At 41.1% G+C, this 12,649-nt stretch overlaps 1 protein-coding gene across 2 annotated transcripts in view; it reads right to left on the bottom strand.

Moving 5' to 3' along the window:
* dnm3a (dynamin 3a) overlaps positions 1-12,649 on the bottom strand; it is a 29,422-nt gene that overhangs the window by 9,003 nt on the left and 7,770 nt on the right. The window contains exons 6-15 of one of the 2 annotated variants that reach the window (XM_032572825.1): positions 11,583-11,743; positions 11,364-11,506; positions 11,144-11,279; positions 10,965-11,032; positions 10,743-10,881; positions 9,474-9,560; positions 9,294-9,364; positions 9,155-9,215; positions 8,492-8,518; positions 6,469-6,582 (exon numbers count right to left, since the gene is read on the bottom strand). In XM_032572825.1, the coding sequence (XP_032428716.1) occupies positions 6,469-6,582; positions 8,492-8,518; positions 9,155-9,215; positions 9,294-9,364; positions 9,474-9,560; positions 10,743-10,881; positions 10,965-11,032; positions 11,144-11,279; positions 11,364-11,506; positions 11,583-11,743 (1,007 nt within the window). The remainder of the gene's footprint in view (positions 1-6,468; positions 6,583-8,491; positions 8,519-9,154; positions 9,216-9,293; positions 9,365-9,473; positions 9,561-10,742; positions 10,882-10,964; positions 11,033-11,143; positions 11,280-11,363; positions 11,507-11,582; positions 11,744-12,649) is intronic. The other variant, XM_032572826.1, reaches the window with a different exon arrangement.

The following is a 12,649-nucleotide window of genomic DNA, read 5'->3' as shown; positions in this document are numbered from 1 at the left end:
CCATAATGTTCAATGAAGGGCTTAGAAGATTGTGAAAGAATATTAGTGAACATCATGAAGAGCAAGGACCACTCCGGGGAAGTCAGAATTAAAGTTAATTTAAAGTAGGGTTAGACTAAAGAAGTAGGTAAAGAAAAATTCAAAGCTTGTAGAAATGTACCGAGGATTGTTCAAGCCATTCTCCAAAAAAGAGAGGCACAACTGCAAACCTGACAGGCCGGAGCACTAATTAACAAGAAAAAAAAACAAAACAGGCAGACATCTCTGGAGCAGCTGTGGGAATCCACAGCACGGGTGGGAGAATCTATCAAGGGGAGAACTATTAGTTTCTACATACATGACAATTCTAAAAGATAAACTATTTGAGGTTGGAAAAGGTTTTAAATTTAGGCAGAAGCTTTTTTTTTTTTACATTTTGCCTCGTCACAGCCTTGTTCCAAATTGAACTAAATGAATGCCTTTCCTCAAAATTCTACACACAAATATCTCATTATGGAAATGTGGAAAAAATGTTTGAATTTTTTCTAATTTGATCCAAATAGAAAACCAATAAATCACATTTATGCAGAGTACTCACTGCTGTTGCTTAATACTTTGTTGATCTGCTTTTGGAAGCATTTACAGCTTGAAGTCTTTTTGAAATTGATGAAATTGAAATAGCTCACCTATCTGTAAGTAGTTTTTTCACACACTCCATCAGGTTGGATGGAGATGTCTGTGCAGACGTTTTTTTCCCCCCCAGATCTCTCCAAAGATATTCAATCAGATTCAAGTCTGGACTCTGGTTTGGCCACTCCAGGTGAGTAATTCTGAAATTATTCCTTTTGAGATCTCGGCCATGAGTTTGGGTCGTTGTCCTGCTGAGAAATGAACCGCCACCCCAAGTCTGAGATCAAGACTAGTCTGACAGTTCCCTGCAGCTGCAAAACATTACCATAGCATGATCCTGCCACCACCATGCTTCACTGTGGGGACTGTATTGAACTGGGGATGAGTTGTGCTTGGGTTTTTTTCAAACATAATGTGCTTAGCAATCACACCAAAGTTCAATCTTTGTCTCATCAGACCAGAGAATCTTGCTTCTCCTGATCCGAGTTCTTCAGGTGCCTTTTGGCAAACTCCAGAGTTGCTGCCATGTGTCCTTTATTAAGAAGTGTATTTCATCTGAACTCTCTACCTTACAGGCCCAACTGGTGGATTGCTGCAGGTGGCTATCCTTCTGGGAGGTTCTCCTCTCTCCATAGAGAAACACTGGAGCTCTGACAGAGTGACCATCAGGTTCTTGGTCGCCTCCCTCACTAAGGCCCTTCTCCCCAGATTGCTCAGTTCAGATCGCCGACCAGCTCTAGGAAGAGTCCTGGAGGTTCCAAGGTTCTATTATTAACCAATGATGGCCACTGAGCTCATTGGGACCTTCAAAGCAACAGGATTTTTTCTGTATCTTTCCCCAAATTTGTGCTTCAAGACAATACTGTCTCTGAGGTCCACAGACAATTTCTTTGATTTCATACTTGGTGCTTGACCTCTGACCTGCACCATCAACTGTTGGACCTTACATAGACAGATGTGTGCCTTTCCAAATCAAATCCAATCAACTAAATTTACCATTTAGGTTGTGGAAAGGTCTCAAGGATGATCAGTGGAAACAGCTTAATTGTGAGCTTTATGAGCTGTGATTACTTACGCAAATGTCATGTCTTCATTTTCCACTATTAATGAATTTGCAAAAGACATTGACAAATGTTTTTGCAAATGTTTTCCACATGGCCATAATTAAGTATTTTGTGTACAATTTTGAGAAAAGAGATTAATTATTTGGAATAAGGTTGTAACATAGCAAAATGTGGAAAAAGTGAAGCGGCGTCAAAAAACTTTCCGGATGCTCCGTTCAATCAGAGCTGGTTCAGATCAAAGCATAATTATGTACTAGAACTGTACAGTCAGAGTCTGGACCCATATATAATTGAGAATCTGTGGCAAGACCTAAAAACTGACATTCACAGATGCACATGCAGCAAAGGACCAAAAAAAAGTATTGAGATGTTCAAAACTGGCTGAGACATAGAGCAAAAACCCTGAAGCTATAATTTCATGTGGTTTTACCAAGTATTGACTTTTTGGGAAACTGAAGGCAATGGGAACCACGCCTTTTCAGATTTCTATTAGTAAAACTGTTTGATATCCAAGTATCATTTTCCTTCCACACTACTTTATGATGAACCATCCCATAACATCTCAATAAACTAAATTAAAATGTATTGCTTTAACATGACAAAAAGAGGTATGCATACATTTCAAGGCACTGTTTATGAGATAATTTTTCTGCTACCCAGTTACTCACTCACAGATAAAAGAGAGACAACAGATACACCACAGAAAAGAGCCAAAGAGATGTCTATAAGTTTCTACACTGAGACTCTTGAATGGCAGAAAACAGCTGAAGGAGTTGAGAAGCCGGTGTGAGGAGAAGCAGACGGTATGGAGGCAGGGTATGATGTCGAAGTGAAGAGAGGAGGGAGACAAGGAGGGGAGTACAAAAAAAAAAAAAAACAAGAAAGATGCCGGGCCCACATGTGAAAGTCATTACTCAGGACTAAAGCTCTAACACAACATTTCTCCTGAAATGCAGCCCTTCCCCCTCATTCTTCCCCAGCCCCTCTGACTAACCTTGGAGAAGAGGCCTTCCAGAAACACTAGTCATAGGAACAGCCATGGATGTTGTAAAACAAATAATGACATCCATAGAAACCTGGGTACTCAGAGGGTCTGCTAACTGTCCTGGATGCTCTGTGAGTAAAAATGTGCAAATATGCGTACTGAGATTTGACACTACATTTAGGTCTTCCCTCTCTCAGTGCTCCCCTGAACCCTATGACTCTCTTCCTTTTCTCCCCTTTCCTTTTTTTTTCCAAAAGAGGCCCACTTCCTGTAACAGACATTGAAAAAAAATGACAGAACGCGATTGGCGCTAGTACAGCAACATCTGGGATCGCTTTAGAAAGAGGGGAGGGGAATGGAGTGAGTAAAGGGTGCTCTGATGGGGTAGAAGTAGAAAGTATAGATGTAAAAAGAGAGGAAGTGGACGGATAGGGGATGACAAGAGGGATAGAGGGAAGTGAATTTTACAAAAGTAGACAAGGAAACTTTGAGGAACATGGAAAGCAGAGGAGGCAGTGAAGAAGAAATGGCGAAAAAATCCAGACCACTGCAAAGTTGATTCCCCATGGGTTCCATCAACCCATATATGGCTGCTAAGTTCCTCCCTAACTCTCTCTCCTTCTCTCACTCCCCTTATTTCCTTATGCCTTCCCAGAGTGAACAGGCAGATCTCTGGCTGAATGAGCGAATGTGCCACGTCAAGACTGGATACTAAGCTGGGACACAGTCCTGTGGACAGCCGGCCCGAAATACGCTAACATCCGTGCAGGACAGACACCCATTGGAGTGGATGTCCGATGCACATGAAGACCTCTTGCTCCCTCGACCTGGCATCCAGACCGGATAGCGGGAAAAGCAGCTGAATTATAGAGGAAACTTTTCGCCAACTCTTCCTCTAGCTTCTGGAGGGAGAGCTAGCAGACGACCACTGATGGAAGGGGCGAGGCCGGAGAGAGGGAAGAGAAAACGAGAAAAGGGGTCCTGCTCCGTCATCCCAGTGTTCAGACTACCTGTTCAGGATCTTTCTGGTGTACAGTAGTCTGCACATTGGTTAGACTGTGCATGGAAGAGCATCAACAGCCAAGACATCAGCAGCATCTGCTTGCAAGGACATGACAACTAGCACGTAGTCTTTGCTCAGGCAACTGAGCAAAGACTCAGTCGCCTGAGTCTGTATGGTCTAGCATTGTCGGTCTAGCATTGCCGTGTTGTGCAAGATGTTCAAATGCTTTCAACAGTCTGTTCAGTTCTAATTTTTATTGCATAGAAATCAATTCAATGTCAAGACAAGGGATATCGATTTTGTAGATTTTTCAGCTGTCGTCTGTAAAAGTGAAACGATGTCTAAGTCAGAGAGTACAAGCTAAAGGAAGAGAATGCATGACTTAAAGTGACTACCACTGTGATAATCCCTTAGTATTAAATGTAAACTTCTTGCATCAATACTGTACAGCAACCTTTTTAGGTTTTTAGGATCTCAATTGGAACATAGCAGCTCTTAATCATAGTTTTTATTCGCAGGAATGTACCATATGTTGGTGTATATGTGTGTGGAAGTCGTCTTCTGTGATATCAGGGTGGTTTGCGAAGCACTGTGCATCCGAGCTGTGGTGTTTGAAGTCGTCCACTCCTTTTCCTTGAAACTAATGGATTTGTGATATGGAACAGGCCTCTCTCACACACAGAGTAGTAGCATCCAGATTGAGTGTATATAGGCATGAGCCGTCTGTTTTTCTTCAGGATGCCTGGTGGAGCCCTGGCAGTGAAATGGGTGCAGGAATGTGTGTCTGCTCAGTGTGCTGCTCAGTTTAAACTCTGAACTATTATTCTAGGCCCTCGGTATGAGGTCAAGGCAGGGTGCAAATGAATAGAAGGCAGATGCAATGCACAGCTGCAGTTTTTTTTTTTTTAAGTGTGGATACTTGTAATTAGCTGACACAAGGATGGTGGGAGAGATGGGAGATGGAGTATTTGCTGTGGAGAAGTAGAGAAAAGAAAAGGTGGGACTGAGTTGGAGGGGTTGGGGAGGGTCACAAAGGGGAGGTCTGCAGTATAGGTTCAGCCATGTGGGATTTCTCTGGGCAGATCTTGGACGCTGGTGTTTGGACAAAGCTTCAGATTTTCCAGCCAGGAATGTGCACAGTCCCAGAGAGACTGCCAACCACAGAGGTGGGGGGGGCGTTTGGGGAAGGGGTGAGCCAGACTGAGAGAGGCAGAGTAAAGGAGGAGTAAAAGGCAACGGAGGCCCAAGAAAAGAGAAAATAAAAGAAGGCAGCAGTCAAAGAAAAGAGAAATGTCTGTGGAGGTAGAGCGTGGGCGGGGGAGTTACGAGGGCGGGAACCGAGCGAGAGAAGAAGCAGAAGTTTTGATTTGTGCAACTCTCTGTACGTGCGTGTCTGCGCGCGGGTGTTCACACAAAGGCCGTGGATCTGATCTACTGTGATAACACGCGTGACTGAGAATGTAATCAGGCCTTCCAAACACAAACAGCTGATAAACCTCAAAACGGGGAGGGGATGCGAGCGTTGACCAGGAACTTGTCTGGCTATGCCAAAATCCATTGATGCAACTTAGATGCATCAATGGATGATGTTGCAGAACAAATCTGAGTTCTGCAAGCACCAAGACATTGCTGTTTTGATGTGACCAAAGGGTGCTTGTATTTATATCATTCCTAGCAGATGTTCTATGAGTAAGTAAATGCTTAGTAAGGTCATACCAGCAGAGGCCTCTCTAATACACACAGTGTGTGTACGGCGTGTATGCCTGGGGCTGCATCTGGAACGCTGTGTTCAAGCAATCCACTGTTTATCTGAAAAGTGACCGTGTGTATGTCTGAGTGAGTGTATATTTTTCTCTGCTATTTGCATGCCACTTTGTTTACATCAGAGCCAACATGTGCTCTGTATGCTGTGTATACAACTCAGGCCACTCAGTGTTAGTGTGTGTGTCTTAGTTTGGCTTGGGGCAGCTCCAGCTGTGTCAAACTGAGCCGCTCCAAATGCCTGAACTCCCAGAAGAGGAAGGAAAGGAGGAGTAAAGGGGGAACGAGTGAGGGGGGAACTGGGAGGAAGACGGGGAAGTGGGGGGTGTCGGAGGAATGAATGGGGGAAATGGTGGGGGTCAATTGCAGGTCCAGGTGGCAGGAGAGGAGAGTAAGAGTTAGCTGGTCAGAGAAAAAAAGCTTCAAGATGCTCTTTCAGTTCTGCAAGTAATGCAGTCATAACTTTTCTAAAGAGACAGAAACTTTAATTAGCTATTTAACACGGTCTTCAAACTATTCAGCCACAGTATATGCAAAAGCATGCTACGCAAAATGCTCAACAAACCACGTTATTTGAAATTTGATTAGGAGTGAAGTAAAATTTCATTAGCATTACTATTATTTTTCCTAGGTTTTAGGGTGTTGATTGGAATCTTTGCTGCTATGCCTTTTTCCATCTTTTCTGACCAACATCCCAATACTCAGGCCGTCCCTTCTTCCAGTGTCATCAGCAGTGACCGGATGAGACTGTTGTGGTGTGTCTGCCTGTCTACACTTGCTGTGCAGACCTTCTGCTCCTGTACAGCAGGCACAGACAGGCAGACAGATGGCAGCCCCACTGACATCAGAATGGCTTAACCACCTCTTCAAGCTGTGATCACAAAAGTAATAGCTTGTCACTCTGTCTAAATCCCTGTGCTTAACCACTTCAACATAATGCTCCAAGCTGTGATGTGTGTTAATAAACTTTGGGTGAACTGACTGGACTGCTGATTTTCTTGTTTAATGAACATAAAAATAAAAAATGTGAACATCTGGGGCCTCACCTCTCCATCTTTGTACCAGGACAGGCTCTCTGTAGAGAGGATGAACCAAAACTCCTTGGCTCCACCTTTCATTATGCCAATGTTACTGATGGTGAGCCAGCCCTTTTGTATGACCTGAAAATCAGCCAAGAACAAGAAGTTGAGAAAGCACAATGACAACACCGCGGAAAAGTTGAGAGGTTTGGCTTGTTGGAAGCAGTGAGACGCTAAGCAAAGCAAATACGGCGGGGAGAATAATAATTGACCATCTCAGTAAATATATTTCTAATGGGCACATTGAGACTCACACCAAATGTTGGTGACAACCCAGGCAAACAATAAATAAAAAGAAACCACCAAAAACATTTCAGAAAATATTTGTAATGAAGTGGGGAAAAAATGAAAAAGAACCGAAAGAAAATGAGGTGGAAGGACTTATTGAAAGCAAATAAAATAGCTGAAATCTGTCATATTTAGAAAGAATTATTGCATCATAGAAATTCAAACTAACATAAGCTGATTCAGATCTAAATGGGTGCCAAAAACATGCTTCTTATTATCAAAGTATCTCACAAGAAACATATAATAATAGCTAACAGTAAAGAATATCACAACATTGTTTTTGGAAAAAATACAAATGATACAGGTTGCAGGCATAATTCTAAATTTCTAAATGTTGGATCATAATTTAGAAGTGAAAAAACAACATTAACCAGCAGCAACTGGATTCTCCTTGTGAGATTTCTGACAGTCAAAAAGAATAATTAGAATATCTGTAAAGACAGCTGCTTATGGCAGAGAGCTTCATAAAAACCTGGACTCAGCAGTTAATTTAATACAGACGAGTCCTAAGCTAAATCTCCTGGATATATCTGTCATGGACCGTAATTGGAGCAGGAACACAACTGCACATCACCCCAAAAGCCCTATAACAACAATAAAGTTTGGAGGTGGGAATATTATAATATCACTGTTTTTCTGCACATGGTTCTAGCAATGCAGGCTTTCATATAATTAAAGAAAGAATGAATTTAGAAATTTTACTTAAGTGTTCTCGATAAGAACGTGAAGATAAAACAACAGTGGATTTTTTTCAGCTAGATTATGTGTCCGACCACAGCGCCAAGTACAGTTTTAAATGGTTTCAGCTAAAGAAAATAAAGCTGCTCAGTGGCCAAGTCAATCACCAAAAGAATCCAATGGAAAGAACTTAACATTCTGGAGTTTGCATCCCATTATTACAAATAACATAGCTTAACGAGTTGATTAATTTATTCAATTATTTTTTATTTCTTTGTATGTGTGTATCGTTTGGGTTGTCCCGACAACTGGTCTGTTTCATTTCATGTCAACTGGCCTTTTCAGAAATAAATTTACTTGAAAAAACACTGATAGCTTCAATGATTATTCTCCCCTCAGTAACACAAAGAGAATAGACCTTGCTGGTAGAAACCCCCCCCCAGTAAAACAGTTTAAACCTAAGTGGAAAAAAAAGATTGTGCAAATTAGTAAGTTGTAAACTTGCATCACATATGTTTTCTGATATTGCATGGTGCCCAGAATATTTTACCACCAGTTAGGATTTAGTAATCAAAGATCTATTAAACAGGTAAAGACTTTGTAATAAGCAAAGACAGGAGTAACAGCTCATCTGAAAGAAAAAAAAACAACAACAGGAAGGAAGAGTTCAACATGGGTGACAGACAATGCACTGTAGAGGAAAGATGTACCATGAGTAAAACCAGAGGAAACAGGACATAATGCCATGATGTGGCACATACATCCTGCGAATAGGAAAACCTTGCATAACATCTGTAGATATTTTAAGAATAAGAGAAGAACAGCACATGCATATTGTTACGGTAGTGCAGTATAGGTATTGCGACTGAGAAAAATGTGAAGAAGTAACGAGGTTCAACAGAAGCAGCATGCTGACCCCGAAGCCCTGGAGCCTGAATCTGGCACACAAATCTTTAAAAGAAGTAGCGGCAGTGAAAAAGAAGAAAAAAACCCAACAAAAACTAAAAAAAGATTTGACTCCTACTATTCGATTCGAGCGAAACACCACACCCTGTAGAAAAGCAGAAGATAAAGTACCACCATTAACGTTAACTTGGCTTTTTTATCTCCTACGTTTTTGAGGATTTCTCATAGATGCTGATCCTTTCTAAGCTAACTACTGTAAAAGCTCTGTGATAGATTGTGCAAGAGCACGATGTTCTTTTTTTTATTTTCCCCAGGCCGTAGTTACAATCTGCTGCTGTTGAACAAATACTGTCAGCTTCATACGTCAAGGTTCCCGATGCAAGACACGGGAAATGTGTTTTCCATTATTCCTGCTTTTGCATAAATGTGTTACGAATAAATCATAGCAGACTGGGACAAAAAAAAAAAAGTCTTCATTTCTGGGAAAATTCAAAAACAATTATGGTTTCATTGCAGGACCCAAGACTCCAGTTCATACAAAACAAGTTCACTTGAAGCTACCAGAACAGAAAAAACTTCCATCAATAACGCATGGCACAATAATATAGCTTAAGACATAGTATAATGTAGAAAGATTAAATGAATCCAATTTCACTGTATAATAATTGAATTTTACAAGATAGTCCAGTTGAAAATCTCTTTAAAAAGCATGTTTGATCCGTCTTAATTTCTGTGAAATACGGCAAATAACAAGAAATGAACTTATCTGCTTAAACCTCACCTGGTTCCTTGCAATCTGTACTGATGAGTTCATATTGCTTTGGCTGTTCACTTGCTGGGAGCTGAGAGGGATAAATAGCACATATTCTCACTCCTTGTTTCAACTTCTATTTCCCAATAATACAAATTCAGCAACTCACTTAGTGAAGCCAATAAAGTCTTCGTGTTTGGTGTTTATGTAGGCAAGCTGGATGTCAATAAGCAACAAGACCTAAACAGAGGAGACATTAATCAGAGAAATGGGCCGTTATACACGCTGTTATTTTAGCTAAATTACCTAAAATATTTCCCTTTGCACTGTGTAAGTGTGTGTGAACAACCTGCTCTCTGCATTTATTTTCCTGCTCTCGGATTTCAGTGATAATAATCCTCTCCGTCTCTTCTCGCAGTTGGGGAAAGGCGCTGAGCTGTGTGGCAGAAACAGAGCGGAAATCACATACGGGGCGGCTTCGACACCATGTAAATATACAACGAACACACACCAGACATGTCGAGTGCCTTTCAAACGTATTCATAACCCCTTTAACACCGCCGCATTAGTTTTAGCGATATGGCCACAAACTCCCAATGTAACTTCTCTGGATTTTATGTGACAGTCTGAACCAACGTACAACAAGTGGAAGGAAAATGAGACATGTTTGTAAAAAATTTTGTTTAACAAATTTTTGTCTAAAAAAAGTGGGCAAGGATTTGATTTGATATATTTCGAGTATCTCTGACAGTAGACTTAGGTTGTTGTACTGCTGGAAGTAGAACATTTGTCTCAAGTCTTTCAGCTCCATTCATCCTCCGATCATCTTTTATTGGAGGAAAAAAGATGATCCCTACTGAAAAATGGAGTCCCCACAACATAATGCTACCTCCGTTGTATTTTACTTTTTACTGCAGCAGCTGTGTGTTCCAGGTTAGGTCCAGTGCTACTTTTCCTCCACACATACAGGCCAAAAGACTTTACTTTGGTCTAATGTGACCAGACAGCCTTCCTTCACAGGTTGCTGTGTCTCCTGTATGGCTTGTGACTTTAAACGATAAGTCTTCTTGCCACTCTTCCGTAACGGTCAGATTTGTGAATTGCAGGACTAATAACTGTCCTGTTCACAGATTCTTCCCACCTTAGCTGTGAATCTCTGCAGCTGCAATAAAGTAATAATGGGCCTTCTGACAATTTCCCTCTGTCTGCATTCTCAGTTTTCAGAGGGCAGCCATTTGTTGCTAGGTTTCCAGTTGTTCCATACTCTCTATCATTTTGATGATGGATTTTTTTATTCATTTATTTTACACTACATTAAATGTTCCCAAAACCTTATTGTTAACCTGTCTGCTGTGTTCCATTGTCTTCATGATGCGTTTGTTCTCTTATGTTCTTTACAGAAAACTGTGATTGAATTGCACAAGGATGGATTTCATTTATTACTTAGGTGATCGTCTAAGCCATTTGGTTGGACTGGATTTTATTTAGAGGTATCAGAGTAACAAGGGCTGAACATAAATGCACACCACACTTTTCAGACTTTTTTTTTTTTCCATTTTTGTAAAAAGAGACAGTTTAATGGGTCTGAACACATTTGCAAAGTACAGCATTTTCATACCTTGCTAATACACTGGTAAACAGTCGTAATCAGTTCCTGACTGACCATGTCAATGAATTTAATGCACGGCCCTTTAAGACTTGTTATCTGTTTCTTTACTATGGCTTCAAATGCCATATCAGGTGTAAACAAGCCTGTCCTGTGAGGGGAGAAAAAACATAGAATTATACTTTGGAACTGAAAACTACAAATGAGGAAAGGGGGCTGAACTCTGTACTGCACCTGACTCCATGTATGTTTCGTATGGCATAGTTGATCTCCTGGCGGAGCTTCCTCTCGTCAGACTCAATCTTGGTGAGGACATCGCACCATTACAGTTAAACATTACAGCTACTGAGGGTCATAATTTATCAGAGAACAGTTGTATAGCCGCTTGCCAAGTGCAACTCAAACACACATACCTTGACCAGCTCGCTGGGGAAGCGTTCGTGGAAGATTTGGTTGATCCTAGCCCCTCCAGAGAGTGTCACTGTGTCCACTTTGTCACCGGACCCTTCGATTAGCTTCTCAAAGTCAACAGCCAAACGCTGAACCAATCTAAAGACAGAAAAAACACATTGGACATCCACATACACATCAATTAAAAGGTGTACATAAGAATAAACACAAAGAGCGACTAACTGTAGCAGTGTCTTGGTCCTGCGTGAAGCATCGTCTGGACTGAACCTCCTGTATTCTTCAGCCTTTTTATTCAAGGCCAGAAGCTGGCTCTGTAGGTGGCTACGAAAGGCCGGCAGCGCTTCCCTGATGTGGTTTGTCAGTTGCTGCAAACAAGTACTGTCAATGCTCAGGTGCAATGCGTTTCTGTTCCCAAGTGGGCATGCGTGAATTGACGTTAACCTGGTTAAGTATTCTTTGTAAATATGGGGTCCCCATGCGTTCTGCTATGTGTTTGTAAGCTGGATGGAACAGAAAGAAATCTCTCTCTGATTCCAGGGCTGCCATGATGTCCTTGTTCCCATCAATGTCCTTCTGGCTACGGTTCACAATCCCTATGTAACCTGGGGAGGAAGAGGTAAAGCACAAGCAATGAGCATCTGGTCACTGTAGGCAACACCAACAGTAATATGAGGAACATACTGTATATGTGTATATAAGTACAAGCTTTACTATGCTTCTTGTGGAAGTGAGTTTGATGTTTTTGTTTATTTTAAACAAGTGCGGGTCCATGTTAACTGGTAAACCAGTGGAGAGTGGGCATTGAGGCGCAGCTGTCTGCCGAGAGTTGATGCCGTTTTCCCAACAACACTTTTGTTTGTTTGGAGTTTATTTTCAGATCTTATTAACTTTCTCTTCAGTACTGCAGTCAATCAAAGATGACATGAATTACCTGCACAGCTCTACTACGAGGAAAAATAAAAAATAAAACTTTCACTTAATGTGAACTTTCTCAAGTTCACATCAAGTTCACATCAAGTTCAAGTGATGTGAACTTGAAAAAGTTCAAGTTCACATCACTTGAACGTTTTCAACCCTGTACACGTTACAGTCACAAACTTTCATGATTTAATCTGGTTTTGATGTCAGTAATTAAAAGGAAAATGATTTGTTTTGTGTAAATAATTTTGAAAATTTGTGGAGTGCATATTATGTGTGTATAACCACTTTTACTTTGATACATCTAAATCAATTGCAGTTCAACCAGCTTCCTTCACAAGTAGCTTCTACACCTGTGAGTAGTTTAATGTTACTATGTTACTATGAGTTGCTATTCGGTGAACCCCTCAGAGGTTTGTTAGGTAATAAAACAATACCCCAAGCTTCAATAACTAACTGTTTAATTCATCTGACAATGGAGTGTGGCATAACTGCAAATGCACAAATACCCTGTCAGTAATATAACAGTTTGTGTCAAAGTCTTTTCAACAGACAAAATGGCCCAGTCAAAGTCTAGACTTCAAATCCCA

The sequence above is a fragment of the Xiphophorus hellerii genome, chromosome 9 (assembly GCF_003331165.1).
Source record: "Xiphophorus hellerii strain 12219 chromosome 9, Xiphophorus_hellerii-4.1, whole genome shotgun sequence".
NCBI lineage: Eukaryota > Metazoa > Chordata > Actinopteri > Cyprinodontiformes > Poeciliidae > Xiphophorus > Xiphophorus hellerii.
The sequence above is the reverse complement of the archived record's forward strand: the minus strand, read 5'-3'. Positions and strand labels throughout refer to the sequence as shown.